The sequence below is a fragment of the Fukomys damarensis genome, unplaced genomic scaffold (genome assembly GCF_012274545.1).
Source record: "Fukomys damarensis isolate Sample0158 unplaced genomic scaffold, DMR_v1.0_HiC HiC_scaffold_30, whole genome shotgun sequence".
In the NCBI taxonomy this organism is placed as follows: domain Eukaryota; kingdom Metazoa; phylum Chordata; class Mammalia; order Rodentia; family Bathyergidae; genus Fukomys; species Fukomys damarensis.
The window spans coordinates 32,335,310-32,354,708 of record NW_022900942.1 but is presented as its reverse complement, the minus strand read 5'-3'; the positions used below and the strand labels follow the sequence as shown (position 1 = coordinate 32,354,708).

The 19,399-nt window shown below is 34.4% G+C and overlaps 1 protein-coding gene across 3 annotated transcripts in view; it reads left to right on the top strand.

The window, feature by feature from the left end:
* The window catches only part of Dcc (DCC netrin 1 receptor), a 1,126,179-nt gene that overhangs the window by 512,452 nt on the left and 594,328 nt on the right, over positions 1–19,399 (top strand). For all 3 annotated transcript variants that reach the window (XM_033757479.1, XM_033757478.1, XM_033757477.1), the window contains exons 4-5: positions 4,706–4,856; positions 6,158–6,294. In XM_033757479.1, coding sequence (XP_033613370.1) covers positions 4,706–4,856; positions 6,158–6,294 — 288 coding nt within the window. The remainder of the gene's footprint in view (positions 1–4,705; positions 4,857–6,157; positions 6,295–19,399) is intronic.

Below are 19,399 nucleotides of genomic sequence, written 5' to 3'. Positions count from 1 at the left end.
TTTTTTTTTTTTTTTTTTGCACTTTCATGTGTTTTCTTTTTTTTTTTTTTCAATTATCTTCTAATGAATAGCAAACCACTACAAATTTATGGTCTTATGTTAGTAGCAATTCATCATCTATTAAACTTCTGAATTTATATCTGACAATTCCTGGTCTCAGTTGGGCTAATTCATGCATATTTGGCTGAAGTGGAAGAAGGTTCAAGATTGCCTCGCTCATACGTCTTGTAGGTGGATCTACTGTTGTTTGTGGGCTGTGGTTACTTCTATGTGCCATGTCACTCTCCAGTTACTACCCTGACTTGTGGTCTGAGAGAGCTGAAGACCACTTGAGCCCTTCTTCCACAACTCCCTCTAAACCTGCTGGTCAAAGGAAGGCAGTACCAAGTCAAATATGACAGATAGAGAAACAAACATTCACTTCTGGATTGGCTGAACTTCAGTATTTTGTGATCATATTTAATCTGTTCATTGTTGTGGAACACAGAAACTATTTTCTATTAAAGAGAGCTTTTCGGAAAACTTTCTTACTACTAGAATGTAATAAATGACATACAAAGTAAAAAGTGACATATAATTTCCCTGTCTTTGGGGAAATTAAACCAAATTCCTATGCCAAATGCTGATATTTTCATACATATCATCAGCATAACAAACTTGAGTGCCTACAAAGCAACAAAATAAATAAATCTAGCTGAAATGGGACAGCTCAGGGTTAAGGTGACCTGGAATAAATTGCTCAATCTAAAATAGTACAGCAGGTGCTGTAGGGGCAATATAAGCCCAGGAATGTCAAGATGACTGGTATTTAAAAATAAATACAAAAATCCTAGTCAGTTATTTTATGGAGTTCAACAAACTTACTCTACAGTTCACACACAGCAAGACTCCAGAATCATGAGCAAAACTGAGGAAAAAGCAGAGTCAGAAAACGGATGCTACTTAACTTTAGAAATTCCAATCAAGTTTTAAGAATAGAAATACTGTAGAAGTAGCAATGGAATAGATGTCAAAAATAAACCCACACAAATATAATCAATCTTTGACAATGAAACAGTTTGAAGCCAATAGAGAAATAGTGCTGAAACAACTGGAGGTCTATGTGCAAAAAAATCAAAAACTAGATAAATATCTTACACCTTTACAGAATTAATTCATGAACCTAAATGTAAAGTGCAAGAGTAGAATACTTCTAAGAGATAACATAGGAAATACAGGTAATACTGGATGTAATAATGAACTTTGAGATGCAACGTACAAGAAAAATAATAGAAGAAAATTGAGTTAGACATTATTAAAATTAAAATCTTAGTCTCTTTAAAAGCCAATGTTAATAGTATAAAAAAAGGTAAAGGCTGAGAAAATATTTTTGTAGTACAATTCTGAAAAAAGACTTGTATGAAGACTATATAATAAACTCTGGAAATTCAATGGTAAGATACCAACCATTTTAAAAATAGCCAAAAGATTTTAACAGATACTTCACCAAAGAAAGTATACAGATAGAATGAAAACATATGAAATGTGTTCAATATCATGCATTAGGGATTGCAAGTTGCCATAACTGATTAGCACCACACACCTACTAGAACAGATAAAATGTGAAAACATAAAAATGCCAGGTGCTGGTAAGAATTTGAAGTGATGGGAACTCCAATCCATTGCTAGTGGGAGTGATAAATTGTAGAGACACTTTGGAATGTAATTAGATAGTTTCTTACAAAGCTAACTTTAGCTTTGCCATAAAAATTAGTTGCACCTCAAGCTGTTTACTTAATAGAGTTTAAAAAGTCTAATTAAAAATCTACATGTGGACGTTTTTAGCAGATTTGTTCATGGTTTTCAATCTGGCAGCAACATGTTCTTATTCAATAGATGAGGAAATAAATGGTGGTATATGTAAACAATGGAGAATATTGTGTATCTGTAAAGATGAACAATTTGTTAAGCCACAAAGGAGATGGAAAGATCTTAAATGCATACCCCTATATGAAAAAGAATCTGTGGAAAAGGTAACATTGTATGAGTCCAAATATAACATTCTGAGAAAAATGAAAGGATGATTATTGATTGCTTAAGGTTTGAATTGGGGGTCGAGGGTGAGAGTGAACAAGGAAAGTTCAGGAAATTTTAGTGTGGCAAAATTATTATATATGATAATTTAATATTAGATATAGGATGTGTATTTTTTAAAACCTGTACAAAGTAGAGTTATCCTTGATGTCAACTATGGGCTTTAGTTAACAATAGTGTCTCATAATGATTCATTAACTGTAACAAAAGTACTGTACTATGCTAATATGCTTATAATTGAGGGAATCTGAGTAGCACAGGATGGGGACCTGATAACACACTCTACACATTCTGTTCAAGTTATTGGTAATGAAAAAAAATTCTATAAATGAACCAGTTTATGTTAAATAATTTTGTTTTCTTATAAAATAGTTTGAGGTGAAATTTTGGCTGCCCCACTGGTAAATAATTTACCTGGACATAAAATTACAAGATAATTTTATTTTATTTATTTATTTATTTATTTGTTTATTGGGGGGGGTACCGGGGATCGAACTCAGGTCCTCGTGCTTGCAAAGAGATACTTTTATTTTCACCTAGGAGATCTAAGTAAGTCGACCTTAATTGATGTTTTCCAAGGGCAACATTACTGAATCATCTTATGTATTATGTGTAGTAGAAATGTTTCTGTTGAGGAGCAGGTGGTGGAAGATAAGCTTTTGGATGAGTAGTCTCTCATTCTTATTAAGACAGTTATTTGGAAATGTATATTTTGGAAATTTGTCCATTTCAGAAAAAAAAATTTTTAAGCACTATAATCTTTTGAACCATATTTGTTTAATTTGAAAAGTCATTTTCAACAGAGAAAATGAAATATCACCAGTAACGTTCAAAATTTTGAGGCTTTTAAAAAAATATTGGTTTAATAAAGATTAACACATTTGTAAAATGCTTTCAATATTTTCATTGCGAAGAGTATTTATTTTTGCTGCTGGAACACCCACAAGCAGATATGGGAAGACCAAGAAAGTGTGAATTTCTTTGTCACACGCAGTACTTTAGATGACAGTTCCAACTCCAAAACTACTAACTTGAGAATTGCCGTTCTTTTATTTTCTATTATCAACCTGTCTGAGACAAATCAGGCTGAGGAATATTAATGACAGTGTTAAATGTGTTCCAGCTCCCTCCCTCCTCATCTCCTTTCTGATTACCAGCCACCTATGTTTCATATTACACAGTTAAATCTAATCTCACTCAGCAAATCTCCACCCATACTAATACTAAAATTTAAGAGTTCATTGCCTAGTTTTCTTTTCATCAAGATTTTACTTTGTGTTTTCAACGTGATAGATTCCAGACTTATTCCACTTAATGCATTCAGTTAAAAACAGTAACCCAGGAGTAATTCTAGCATTCTGGGATGTTGAAACCGGAGGATAGCAAGTTTGAGCCCATTCTGGGCAATTTATCATTTTATTAAGACCCTGTTTCAAACTATAAGAATATAAAAAGAGTTGGAGATGTAGCTCAGTGGAAAGACTCTGGGTTTAATAATCTACATCGCGCACTCGCACGCGTGCGCGCGCACACACGCACACACACACACTCACACACACACTTTTTAAGCCTTCCTAGAAGGATATGGATTTTAATGGGGATTTGGAAACGTGGCATTTTATCTTAAATAAATCAACTTTCAGTAATCAGCTTGGTTTACCAGTCAGGTCACAGGGTGTTGCCTGGTGGGGCAATCTCCTCCAAGTCCTCCTAACTGTAAGATTACTGTGTCCCTGGGATTATGCACAGGGTATATAATCAAGAGATTGGAAGCTTTTTACTCTGAGAAAACTTTCTTGTTTTGAATGCTGTGCTTATGACTCTAAATAGTTTGCTTATTCCTTCTAATATTAGCAAAGTTGGACCAAATGAGAGCTATGCTTGAATAATGTGAATTCTTAGTTTGCATAAACATGAATACTTCTGCATCTATGTAGAACAAGTAAATGTATGAGGTGAAGTAGAAGGATACAGAGCACTTAATTCACCCAGGGTCTCAGCTTTAAGAGCAAACTCATTCTTTCATATGTTATTCAAAATTAAAAAGACCAAGACAAAGCCAGACTTGTTATAAAACAAACAAGAAAACTTCGATTATATAAGTGTAACTTTCTTTTTAAAGGTATTTTCTCAAATTTTTATGTTTTAATCCTCAGCACATGAATGCTATTGAATGCAATTCTAATACTTTATATATCAAGCTTCAAAAATAATAAGCAGAAGCAATTAGAATAGCTCTTAACGGCAGACAAACTGAACATATCAAAATTCTCCATTGACATTTAGAAAAGTTACTGATAATATTGTCTCATGCTCCAATGATGGTGAGTAAACAGGTCTATAGCCTAAAGGAGTGTCCTGTGGCCTTCAGCTTATGTCCTTTGCCTTATCCTATATTTTACCAGCTGAAGGATATTCCAATACTGTAATCCTAGAATCTGGGCGTTCGCAACTCTTGTAGGACATTATTTTTAAGTGTCACTGGCATCTCCACTCTTCGCTTTCTTCTCTATCAACTTCAATCTTCCTACAAAATAAAAATTTTAAAAATAAGAGATTTTTTAAAACGATGCCTCATTTATTTTTGCAATCTTTTTCATAAATTATGTGATTTTGTGTTTTCTTCTTGCAGATCCAGGACTACACAGACAGCTATATTTTCTGCAGAGACCATCCAATGTTGTAGTCATTGAGGGGAAAGATGCTGTCCTGGAGTGTTGCGTCTCTGGCTATCCTCCGCCAAGTTTTACCTGGTTACGAGGCGAGGAAGTCATCCAACTCAGGTATCGTACATTTAGCACTTTCGTGAAGTATATGTGACTGCTGTTTATCTCTCTTTAATTTGACAAAAGCTCCTAGAAACACTGGGTTTCTCTTCATAATTTGGATATTTTTCCACACTCAATGTCATGATATACTTTTTGAAAGACAATGGTACCACTGGGATGAGGGCAAGGGCAAAGAGTCCGAATCCATAGGATTTTCTTGTGAGAAGAAAGGAGAGAAGCAGGGTGGCCATTGCGATGGTGCTGTCCACAGCCTTCAGCAAGGGCATTTCGATGATCTCATTCTAAAAAGCAGCATAGAGAAGATCGATCTTAAACGTGCTCACCACACACAAGTCCAGATGATAAACAGGTGAGGTGATATATACATTAATAAACTTGATGTGGTAATCATTTCATGCCATATATGCATATACATATTTCCCATTTTATATATAACATCACATTATAAATCAGGAATATATACAATTTTTATGTGTCAGTGTTACTTTAACAAGTATGAAATGAAAAAGGAATTCAACATTTCCTGAGTTCAATATGTAGCATGCCGTTATAAAGTTTGAGTAATTCTTTTAGCTTTAATTACATCTCTCATATCCCAGCTATAACAAATATTTAAAGTAAGACAGGAGAATGTGGCTGGCCTTGAATTACCGGAATAGTAGCAATGGTGAAGAGTTAGGATGTGAGCCCTTAATAGAATGGTATACTTAGTCTCAAACATTTTTATTAAAATGATCTCACTTAAAGAAATTAATTTCTTAGATTTGGAGCACTGGTGGTGCTCTTTTAACACATTTATTTTCTATAAGATAGGTCCATACATCATAAATTAATTTTTGAATTTCATCTAGTTTAAATACACATTTAAATAACAGTGTATGTTAGGTATCACAGTGTCTGAGATCTTTAAAGTATCTAAGAAATCTGGCTACAGTCTTAGCACTTCATGGTGTGTTTTCTGGGAAGAGCCAAGTGCTTTTGGTTTAGTATGAAATGGGGCTTTGGACAATCACTCAATTGAATGTTACGTACAGGACGTTGTCTTCTAATCTAGTCTTAAAAATCTTCAAATATAAAATGAGAGAATGGGACCAGGGATTTTTTTTTTTTTTTAGCATTCAAAGCTAGTTTCAAATTTAATCTACTTCATTTCTTTTACTCTTGTGCACAGCCTTCTGATGAGTAAACTTGACCTTGAATTAATTTCTGATATGTAGAAATTCATCTAAATCTTTAAGCACCTGGCTTGGTAGATGTGTACCTTAATTACTGTCCATGTATGCCTTTATCTGTAGGTCTAAAAAGTATTCTCTATTGGGTGGAAGCAACTTGCTTATCTCCAATGTGACAGATGATGACAGTGGAACTTACACCTGTGTTGTCACCTATAAGAATGAGAATATCAGTGCCTCTGCAGAGCTCACAGTCTTGGGTAAGTTACTGACTGGAATGAGTTTACATTGTACCCTTCAAGATGTGAGGGGTGAACACGAAATAGAGTAAATGTTTAAATTGAAAAATTATTACATTAAAAGACACATTGCCATTTATTCCCCCAAGATGTTCCCCTTCACTTTGAACATGTTTATCCCACTATTCATGCCACTGTATGAAGTGGTTTCGGAAGTCATCTTTCTTGAGTGTCATTAGTTATACCATTGTGGTTGGTCCAATGTCCTGAATAGATTAACATTTTTATCTTTTGTGGTCATTCTAATATTGCAGAAGAACCAGAAAGTACAGAGTACCAAATCCAATGAATAAGGTGGGTAAAGACACATCATAATGTTTTCACCAGTCTACCTTTTACAGAATGTCATTCTACACCACCATTAACTGAATGTCTAATCACACTTTGTCTCCAGTTACTTTCCAGTTGCTGAGACATAATACCAGACACCCACAACTTAAAGGGGGAAAGGTTTAGCTTTGCTCACAGTTTGTAGAGATTTCAGTCCATTGTCAGATGGCCCCAAGAGAGAGTAGCAAGGTACTGGGGCATAGCAGAGAAGAAACGGTTCGTGGCTTAGCAGAGGAAGAAGAAAGAGATCAAGGGAACAGGAAGAGAGAAACAGTAAAACCTTCATTTGTGAGCATAATTCATTCTCTAAACATGCTTATAATCCAAAGCACTTGTGCATCAAAGTAAATTCTCCATAAGAAATAATGGAAACTCAGATGACTAGTTCCACAATCTGAAAATATTCATATAATAAGATTAGTAAAATGATTCATATAAAATATTGTCACATGTAAAATGATTCATATAAAATATTGTAATATAATAAAACTAACAAAGAATATACAAAATATAATGAAAAGGAGACAAATTAACCTTAACTTACCTTTGAAAATCTTTTGGGCTAGTGTAAGAGAGATAAGAGGAGGATGATTGTGTAGGATGACTTTCACTATCACTAACAGAACTGCTGCTATTTATTAGCCCAATAGAATCTTTTTCTATTTTCACAGCTTTAACAAGGAACCTATCCAATGACACTTGCTTTTGTCTCTTTTTGATGATTTTGTGGAAATGTGATATTGCTTTGTTGTTAAACAGATATTTCACTCATACTGCTATAGCCTTATTCCGGTGGCTCTTTTCCACAAGACTTGGCCCTGTTTTCCACATTTCACACAGCTCGTTCATCTCCTTTGAAGTGAGGGATTCCTCTCTTTTTCTCTTCCTCCTCTGCAGATGAGCTCTCCTCCAAATTCTCTTGCTGCTGGGACCTGATCACCTATAATCCTTTAAAGAGGAGGAGAAGGGAGAGAGAAAATCTGTTGGTCCAGTTATGATTATGTGATATTATGCAACACATACTACTCCTATTGCAAGACATTGCTTGTTTATCAAGTTAAATTTTATTAGAAGTGTTTGCTTGTCTTGCAGAATAAATGAAGAACAAGTTCCTTGTAATCCAGGGTTTTACTGTACACCTTTCTAGGCCATACCCCCCACGACCTACCTTCTCAGACCAGGTTTCACCTTCCAATATCACAGTGAGCTATAAACTCATCAGTGGAATAATCTACAAATGTCTTCGGGCTACTTTAGTTGCACAGGGATTAAATATAGTGTTTAATTACTTGCTTATTGATTAAAATCCAGATATATTGTTCTCTAGTTTAAATTTTCTGCTGATAGAAAAGAACCCCAACTTTCTGACAGATGTGTTGAACAACAGCAGATTCCAAAATATATCTGAGGGAAATGGATGGAGAAAATGAGAGGAATTGTACTAAAATATGCACTTGAGTGGAAAAGTAGATGTAATTTGAGATGACAGGGTCTTTGACATTAAGTTCAGTGTGTGGTAAGATTGTTTTATTAATATGCAAATCCTGTAGGTGCCATGTTGAAAGTGAACCACTGAAATCCTGCCCACTGAAGGAAAACTTGCACCTTGCAGCAAGGATATAATTTAAAGAAATTTAAGGTGTAGCGATGTGTTCATTATCCAGAAATATAAGGTTATTTATGGATTGTTGCAAATGTGAAGTTGTTACATCTGATTGGTACTCAAATACACATTTTATTAGGCATTGCAGATATCTTTTATCCAGTTTCATTTGAATTATATTGTTTGAGGCATATTAACATTTGAATTTTACCTACTTTTTCCTATAATAACAACAAAAATTGTTTTTTGCCTTTGGAATAACTTCTTTTGCCTTTCAAAGACTCAAAGTAGAACCATAGAGTATTTAAAAATTATTCAGTAGAGATGAAAAGATACGCTGATTATTTCTGTTAACCTATATAATAATATTATGCTATTTATCCCTTGCCTTTAAAGATATTTAAAAAACACTTTCATCTGTGGGCCTGACATCTATAGGATGGGTTAGACAGTGACATTGCTTGTTCTGTTACCAAAGCATAATTTTTTTTTTAATACTGAGGATGGAACTCGGGTCCTTGTGCTTTCGAGGCAGGTGGCAGAACCACTGAGCTAAATCCCCAGCCCTCAAACCATAAATATTAAGGTAACAATGGGCAAAAGATTTTACTTCTTTAGATAGGTAATGTTTTTCTAATTAAAATATAATATGCTTAAAATGGCAAGAGTGTAATTTAATCATATTTTATATTTTGGTAAAACAAAGAAAATAGAGAACTTTTATATTTATAATGTCAAAATATAATAACACATAATGGCTTTCATAGAAATGATAGTACAGTTGGGCTTGGTGGTGCACACCTGCAATCCCAGCACTTGGGAGGCTGAGGCAGGAGGGTTGCTATGAGTTTGAGACCAGCCTGGGTTACATAGTGAGTTCCAGGTCTCAAAAAACCAAAAAAAAAAAAAAAAAGATATTACAATGTATACTACGGATCTAGTTTATGGAATAAACTAGAATTTATACTTATCATAAGTAAACTTGCATAAAATTTTATATCTAAAGTATAATATAAGATTCATCGGTATCCAAACCAAATATATATAAATCCTGATTTCTTGGGATGAACTGAACTAATTAATATATACATGTATGAGCAGATATACGTGTGTGTGTGTGTGTATGCATACATAGTGGCATTTATATATTGTGTAAATTAGTACAAATTACATTCAGCTTTATATAATTAAAACTAAAGTTGGGTAAGGAAAAAACAACATTTTCTACCATTTCCCGGCATTCTATTTCTTTCTGCCTGAGGTGAATAATTTCAGTGGTTTGGCATATTTTGTGTCACAAATTCCTCCTGCCTCACTGAAGCACATATGCCCATGCAAAACTTTATAGTTAGATGAGTATGGGCCTTTGGACGCCACCCAATGCCAGTGGTAAATCTTCATTATATTATTTATGGTAAAACTTGACTAGTTATTTTAGTAGTACATAAGAAGTGTTTTCAGTGTAATAAAATTAATAACAACAGGAAATAATACAGCTTCAAATTAACATATGATATAATCTATATACACACATGCATATGCAAGCATGTAAGTGTACACACATGCATGTATTTGTGTATATGTATCTATGTTTGTACATATACACTTACCTTACACTTCCATTAAAAGCAGCATTCACTGAGTAGAATGAGAGATGTTTGTTCTGTACAGTCTCCTGTGTGGAAGGTATAGAAGTGCAACCCATTAAATAGCAGGGTCCTTACTTCCTCTAATTCTGCACCACTTGAGAAATAAGCAAAAGAGTGATTAAACATCATCTTTTAATTTTTAATAAAAAGCTGCCACAACCCATGATCCGTATCTCTGTGTGAGAAATGTCCCCCACTGGTTGTTGGCAGCAAGACGATGGTTGGAAGTTCACTTGAGGGACTTGTCTGCCCCAAGGAGGCAATGGCAGTGAAGGACACTTTTTGTCTTTGGTCAGATGGTTCCCCAGAAAGAGCAGCAGGTCAAAAGACTCCCCATCTTTGTTGTTGCTGCTGTTTTTCAGCACTGGATATTGAACCCATGAAAGGGGCTCCTTTAAACTTCCAATGTAAGTATGACATGGTGCCATTAATCCTAATGCTTTGACTTTGTCATCCAAGAAAGCCTGAGTACTGGGGAAAATGGGGAAAGAATAGGGTAAATGTCCTGTGGTGGGTGATTTAATCATGTTGTGTGCATGTACAAATGTGGCAAAATGAAAGCCATTTATCTGTATAACCATTAGGCACTAATAAAAATCTGGAAAAAAATAACCCTTCTAATTTATACATTCAACATATAACATACATCCAGATCCTTGGAAACAGAGAGGTAGGATAAAACTGTAAGTCTAGTGGCAATAAAGGCAGAAGCCAGAAGGAGAGAAACTTGGAGATTATCTCTCTATCTGTGCATATTTTTAAAATATTCTAAATATCCTAAACATATGTACTATTTACATCATATGTATCTATTACACACATGTGCTCTATTTATACTATATACATATCAATACACATACCACAGTTACTATTTATCCTATGTAAGGAGTTCTTAAAATGAAGGTGAATGTTTCAAAAAACGTGTGTTAAAAGACTGACACTACAGCAAAATGTAAAATGAAAACATCCAACTAAAAAATAAAATTTGTATTTAGTGCATTATTACAAAAAGAATGTATTTTATAAAATTGTTAGAGATGAGAAAGTCTCTAAAAAGTAGATGAAGAGAATCTCATTGCCAATGTTATTTCAATTTATCTTCATACCTCTTAAGAATTTCAGCATATTTATATTATTCATTAGGTAAAAATCCCACAAGAAATTCAAGCTTGTGCTTATAAAACTTTAATCATAAATTTTATTGGGTTCTTGTTTTATCTTTCAACTCTTGGTCTTCTTGCACTTACAAACTCAAACTTTTCAAGTAGGGATTTTCTATATATAAATAAGGAAAAATGTTGTTGCCTTTGTCAGCAATCTAAAATAATAACATGCATTACATATAACTTGAAGCCTAGCATGTACATTGCCTTCTGTCACTCGGCTTTCTCATCACTGGGACAAATACTTGACATAACTTTGAGGAGGAAATGCTTAATTTGACTCAAGTTTTAGGGGTTTCAGTCCATGGTCAGCTGGCTCCAAGGCAGATACAGCATAATAGAGGAAAGCTGATCGGCTCATGCAGCCTCAAAACAGGGGAGCAGGGGAAGAAGCGGGAGGAGAAACAGAAGCAGAGAGGGATTGATTGAGGGGCGAGAGAGAAATGGGGGGAGCGTAAGAGAGCCAAGCTGAGAACACAGTCCTCTCATGTCAGGTTCCCGGTCACCCACCCGTTCTGGCCTGGCCCCACCTCCCAATGCACAAGCCGTCGAACCACCTGGAGAAACCTATATGAGACAAGATTATTGACAGTGTGCTTTTTTAAAAAGTAAGTTTAGAGATGTATTTTCAACAATAACTGGTAACATTTTTATTTATTAGAATAAAATTGTCATTTTGTTTATTGAAACAACAGCGTATACCTTTCAGGTACAAATATTGGGCCTCCAGCAGTGAGGCTGAGAGGGTCTTAAAAAGAAGGATACTGAGGATTCTCTCAAAAGTATTGCCAGTTCATTATATTTTGTTTAACTCTTTAGTGCTATGATTACTACTTTTAAAACCTGGTTTTTAAAAATAAGTAGTAAAAATATATTATGTCCATTCACATTGTCAAAGCCTCCAGGTGTCTATAGTAAGAATTATTACCTGATAATAATTTGAACAAGTTATTTATCCTTTCCTCCATCATTCTCCTCATACACACGTCTATCAACAGAGCATGACAACACTCTGTAAACATTCAGGATACCTGCTGTTGTTATACATCTAGATTGGCACTGTGTCTGCATCAATGCAGAAATATATGCTTTAAAAGTATATTAACCTTCATCAATAAAGCATCTAGCTGGGATGACCCCTGTGTCTTGCTTATATTTACACAGAAGGAAAATCATTTGCAATGGGCTGTTCTTTGGAAGCCATCGGGTCAAAAATACCAGTATTAAGTTTCTTTGAACTTTCTAGAAAAGATTAAGGAATTATTCTCTTCAAGTCCATTCACATCAATAAAAACAATATTGTATTAAAAGTTTATGGCTGTAGAATTTTCTCAAATATTTGCTTTTTCAAAATTCTGGAGAAATGTTGGCTAGCGTTGAAAAAGATTATTTTCTTGGCACATACATGAGACTACCAAGTTAGCTTTCCTCCCCAAGTAAAAGCCACACCTGAGAATTTCCTCTGTATCTGCTTTATGATTGGTGCTTGGGTTTAGTGTTTTTGTGAAGAAGCTTTTCCTCATAGGTGTTACTCTCTCCCTTCTCTTAAGGGACAAGGACATATGGAATGTTGGCTCTCTCTGTACATCTCAGCATCTCCATCTTGCACAGATATGCTCTTTAAGGCTGATCATAAAGGATTCAGATTAAATTATATTTTAATATACTGCCACACATGACTACCTGATGGAGATTCCTTCTGAGAAATGTGTCATTAGGTAATTTGGTTGTGTGTGAACAACCTAGAGTGTACTCACACAATTCTAGATGGGATTGTCAATCGCGTGATGAGGTTTCTTGAAGGAATAAAGGACATGGTAAATACAACATCTATGAGGCTGCTGATAGCATAACATAGCTTACTGATCATAGGAAACTTTCCTTTTTTAAATTGCAGGAGAGAAAAGAACAAATAATAGTTCACATTCTACTAAATATAGATCTGGATAATAGTAAAGATGGCCGAGGATAGTGAATTAAGCAATTATAGTTTCTTGTCAAAGATTCACAGTTGATCCACAATGATCATAGTAAACAAGGAACTGATAATTGAGTGCCTCCTGTGAACTAAATATTGGGCCAAATGCTCTGTGGACACAGGAATAAAAGTATGACATAGGTTCTGTTTTCAAGGATGAGTCAGGTAAACGGAAAGGCAAGTACTTAAAAAAAGAAGTTAAAGAATAATTTGAAGAGGAGAAGCTAGAGACTATCAATAGAGTTCAACAAAGATGAGAGAGCAATAGTTGGGGTAGTGGGAGGAGAACCTTCAGGTAGCTGGAAGTAAGGGTATGGAGGGTTGGAAATAAACATGGAATGGAAGAGAGCGAGCTGGTGTGACTGGAGAACCTGATACGGCCTGGAAAGTTGGTATAGGTTCTGCATTATTCTGCCCTTTTGATTAGATTTTCTCTAGAGCAGTGCAAAAACATGGACACTATTTTGATTTATGGATTACTATTTTATCTTGGCTACTTGTGTAATCCTTGTAGTTCCTTCATATGTAAAAGTATGATAATTGCATCCTTATAGGATTTGGTGATCCTTTGGATGTGAGAATTGGGAGAAAAAGATTCAGAATTGAAAGGCACAGCTTTGAATACTGTGGGAAATAGAAGATTCTCTTCTAATCCCTCATAAAAAGCCTGAAGTCTTGTTCCAAAGATTAAGCAAACCAAGCCCAAACAAAAATGAATAGAACAAATGTTAAAACACCCCTTGCATTGTCTCCAGAACCAATTTTTTCATCTGTAAAATTTACATATCAAAAAATAAATAAAACTTAACATATCAACAGTAGGCAACCATATAGCTATCATGAATCATGTAAGAACCAATATAATTAATGAACTAATGATTCACAGAAATATCATTGTTGGCAATCTCTAGAAACATAGAGATTAAGTTAAGATTGCGGCACAAGGATGATATCCACTTGGGATGCATTTTATATTTTCGCTTTCATCGGCGCTTTTACGCTTTATTATCTAATTGATTCACTCAGATAAATAGTAAGCTTCTTCAAAACAGAATCTATTTCTTGTTCCTCTTAGTAATTCAATACTCGGTCTGTTCTCTGGCTCCTCTGAGTTTTATACATAAGAAATTGGATGGCTTAAAACATGTTACATATCTTTCTATCAAAATATTTTATGTTTTCCACTGATGCTCATGTTTTCTTCATATATCATTGTTATAAACTGAGTTCATTGTATCCCAAAATGACTGTATTTGAAGATAGGACTGTTAAGGGGTAATTAAGGGTAAATGCAGTCATAATGTTCAGGGAGCTCTGACAACAGTTAAGTCCTTATAAGAAGAGAAATTATGGTATTCTCTTTCTCCAAGTATGCAAGCCAAGCCTAGGTCATTTGAAGACAAAGAAGCCATAATCTTCACAATGAGAACAGGCCTCAGTAGAAACCAGCTACATTAACACTTTGATGACTTCCTAGCCTTCAGATTATGAAAAAATAGAATTTTTTTTTTTGCCCAAGTCATTTAGCTGGCAATGTTTTTTGACAAGTCAAGAACTTTAAGAGAAACAGAAACACCACCACAGAAAAAGTAGTTGTCTTCTGCCCTATATTATTAACAAGATTCTTTGGTTAGTTTTATGAAGAAATTAGTGGCAATGGAGAATATATTAACACTGTTGCTTACACGTTGGTAGCACAAACAGAATTTCAGATGTGTGAAAAAGATATCCCTTTTAGGATAAGACTGAAAAATCATCATTCTATTGATGTTACAGGTTTTTTAATAGTTCTTAAAGTTTTAATAATTTGATATCCCCTTCTGAAATTTTTAAATCTTCATCATCATCATCCCTGTGGTAATGGTTAACTATAAATTACTTTTACAGTTCAGAGATTGTAAGTTATCTATACTAATTTTAGTAGTAAATACATTACTATACTATGAATAGGGTTTTTTATTTGCTCCATAAATTCAATTTTTAAAACACCAGCATGTGTATTCTTCTCCACCATCAATGCTCAGATATACATGATGATAGGAGGAAACACAATACTTCATATTTGATATGATTTTTGCTTTTGCATTTTCTTTGGTTTTATAATTTCTTTTTTACAAAGACCATGCAATCAATGTTAGTTATTTTCTGGGCATGTGCATTTGGCAGAAAAAAAATTGACCCATTCATTTGTTTGTAAAGTCAGCGGCATTTCTATCCCTAATGCAGGTATTCAGTCTCTTGTTTATTTGTTCACTTGTATTAGATTTTAGGCTTAAACTCATAGCCATAAATGGAAAATGCTTGTTATAAAATACATTATTTACATATTGCTATGTATTACTCCTAGTTTGAATGGAGCTTTTGTGAATTTATAACATCAGTGACACTGCCTAAGTACTAGTTCTTAAATTTCACGTCATATCTATAATTGCTTATTAGCAGGGGCCCCTGTATGCATTTAATGACTATATCATAAAAAGAAGTGCCTTAACTAAGTTTATATTGATTATCCTTTACCATATAATTATAAAATTGATTATTTAGAAATTAAAACTTTTCAACAGACCCAAAATATAGGATACGGGTACATAATATAAGGCAGAACTAAATCAAGAACAAAATTTAAAATCATCTGTGAGCTGCTTCGGCCCATTACTTTGTGAATTTCTTTCCTGAACTGAGATGATGGTTGTCATAGAGCATACAAAGTTCTATCCCAGATAATACCTAAAAGATTCCACTGAATGTGATTGTGGATTAAAAGAAAAAGCACAGTTATGACTGTTATTGATAAAATGACTTGGTGCTATATTTGCCAGTTAAAGCTGGTTATAGAAACACTAGTTGAATTGCTGCTAGGATTGAGTTTTTCACTACACAAATACTTATTTTAGGATTTACTATGCATTAAGCTTTCTCTCTACCTCTTTCCCCCCCCCACCTTCTTGGAACATACAATTTGGACGGTGTTTTACATTTATCCTTGAGACGGTTATGAATCTATTTTTTTCTTTCTTGGATGGAAGAGGGAAGAAGAAGCCCCAAAGGGAAAGGTCGAGTCCGTGTCCTAATTCAGAGCGTTAAAAAGGCAATCTAAGGATATGATTTTAATTAGCCCTAACCATCTCAGCAGGGTGAACGGACCATCTGTGGCTTAGAAGGAGGGGAAGTACTGACAGCAGTGGAAAGCTGCCCAAAAGGACATTTCATGCCGAAGTTGTCCTGAGGAACCAGACTACACATTGTCCCATGACTTGAACGCGTGATGAGACTTAAACTAAACTAGACAGGAGAGTTTTAATCAAAGTCACCAAGAGTTAGCATCAGATGTACTTGCCAAACTTCAAAGACTAGGAAGCAAATTTGTCCTAGACAATTCTTTATATATTTCCTACAGATTTTTTTCTGATTTATTGTTCAGTACATATAAATGTAGTAATTTGGGTAATTTTACATAGTAAGATGTGGATTTAAAAGAATAAAGCAAGTATATTTGAGGAGATAATCGCTGGAGTGTACCTTAATTCTTACACCTCAATCCATGCCATGAGAGCAAAATTTCCTCCACCACTTGGTGGCAGTGTACCTTAGGGCAAAAGGCACCAACTTGAAAATCTAAATTAAAAGTGGTAAAATGTTAAAGCATTTGAAGTTTCCAACTATACATCGACTAATATTTACTCACTCAACAAATGAGTATTGAAAATTCAAATAATTTTCTTGGTCTAATGCTTTTCTTAAAAAACAAAACAGCTTTTTGAGATATAATTCACATGCCATATGATTTAGCTTTTAAAGTATATCATTTAATGGTTTTCAGTACAATCAGAGTTGTGTTGTGTAAGATCACAATTCTGTGGCTGCTTGTCTCATAGTATAACATTTTCAAGGTTTACGTAGGATAAATTTTGTGTAACATAAATCAGTACTTCATTCTTTTGTATGGCCAGTTAGTAGCCCCTTGCATGGATGTAGTTATATTTTTGATATTCACTTACCAGTTAAGAGCCATTTGGATGATCTTCATTTTTTGGCCATAATGAATAAATGATGCTATAGATATTTGTGTATAAGTCTTTGTGTGGAAATATGTTATGGGTTCTCTTGAGAATAGACCCATAAGTGGAATTTCTGGGTTACATAGTAACTGTTTGCTTAATGACTTGAGAAATATTTTCTAAAATGCTTACATGATTTTTCATTTGATGACTAATGATAGTAGTATAAGTCAAAAAATGTAAAATCAAAATTACAATTAAATATCATCTCATATCCATAGAATAGCCACAGTTATTTCTAGCTAATAAGAAGCATTGGCAAGGATGTAGAGAAATAGCAATAATATATTCCTAGTGGAAATGAAAAATTTATGATAGATTTATTTATCTTACATTTGTATATCGTTCCAGAAGAAAGGTCTATTCAGATCCATTGTTCACTTTTCAATAAGGTTGCCTTTCTGTTATTAAGTTTAATTTTTGGCAGTATTTGGGATTGAGCTCTGAGTCTAAATCTTTTTATAGGCTTGTGCATGTAGGGTGAGATAATGCCACTTTCACTGGAACAGACTGGAGTTAATGTTACTCAGAAGAACTCCTAAGGGCTATGTGAGGTCACTGAATACTTGCATGAAAATATTTTAGATCATAAAGGCTATTTAATCACACTTCATTGTGCCCCTAAACTGTGTGCCATGCATGCACCCCACTTTGGTTATTACATCTGGCACTGCATTCATTCAAGGGATGGTTCCTTCCATTTCCTATGCTCCAAGAATTTTGTACTAATTCCACTATTAATTATTATTTACAGTGCACAAAAACAAAAGAAATTTTAAATGAGCTGGGGAATTTTTGTGTGTGTGCATGATTCTTAAATGATAGCCAAAGAGAAGTGGAGATTGTGCAAATAACTTTGTGCTTCTCCTTTAGAATGGTGATTTACCCTGCAAAGTATTTTGGGAATTAAGACTACATTAGGTCATTATGTAGATATACACAGGAAGCCAGATTTAGAAAAAGGATATTTTCCTTGTTTGATTTTAAAAATAATAACAGATGAAAATCTGGCCTCAGGAGAAGGAATTAGTGAGTTAGTTTTTCTCCAGATAGCCTCCTTGTTTCTTTTCATGTAAATGGAGGGAACAATTCAGTGCTCGTTTTTTATTTCCATTGGAAGACACTCTGGTTTTTGTTGTTGTTGTTTTTTGTTTTGTTTTTAGGTTGAAAACTTTTTGGATACCTTACACTTGTCAGGATCTCCCCTAAAGTAAGGAACAGTTGTATGATTGTGACTCATTTTTTCATCTATACACACCTCTCACTTCTGGCACGTTGTTCCTCCCTGTACTCTTCTAGCCTGCCCTGGTTTACACTTGAGGCTCTTACTGGATGAGGAGGTGTGAATCCATCATCAGTCTCTGAGCTTTGTTTATACAATCATCCAGTGGCACTGACCTTTTAGAGCTCTTGGGAAGATTAGGCTCAGTGAAATAGTCCGAGCACAGGACAGCTCCAATTCTGCTTCTGGAACACAGAAAATATTGCATTAGTGGCATTTTGTTTTTAGCAACATTATTATTAACTATTTATTATTATGAATAATAATTATTAAAATTACTAAGAACAGATGTGTGCGTGTTGACATGCATTATCCTTGATAACTGATATTTAGAATAGCTAGTCTCCTGCAGAGGTAGTGATTTAAATTTGATGCTTGGCTGAGTTGGATGGCTCTCAACATCTCTTAACATTTAGCATACTTAAGAAAGTAAAATAAACTGTGATAAAGAAGCATAGTTAAGGTGATTCTAAGGTTAGAGGGCAGAACTTAAGCAAAGAAATGGGTTTTCCATATAGGATCACAGAGCCAAAGCTACATGAACAAGGATTAGAATAATATCAATGAGAGATAAATTAGTTTTGATGGTTAAGTGAGCTGTAACCTAGTGGTTTGAGCTGAAGAAGGGTTTGGTACGTATGAAGCATTATATAAATATAAGCTATTATTATTTAAAAACTAATTAGAGCTAAAATATCACAGGTTTTCATACAGTAGCTTCGGAAGCATGTTATAATCATTACCAACCTAGCAAATACTATAAGAAATGTCACCTTTGTAACTTACTTTAAAAATCACCAGGGAAAAGAAAAAAATGTGAGAGAATGAAAAGATGAAAATAAAGTGTTTGTAGATGGGGAGGGGAGGAGGGGGTGAAGGGAGGGCAGAGGTAAGGGGAAAAAATGAGAATCAAGACTTGCCATGTAAAGGTACATGATCCCAACAATGAATGTAACTGTACTGTATCCCTAAATGTACCAATAAACTCAATAAAAAAAAAAAA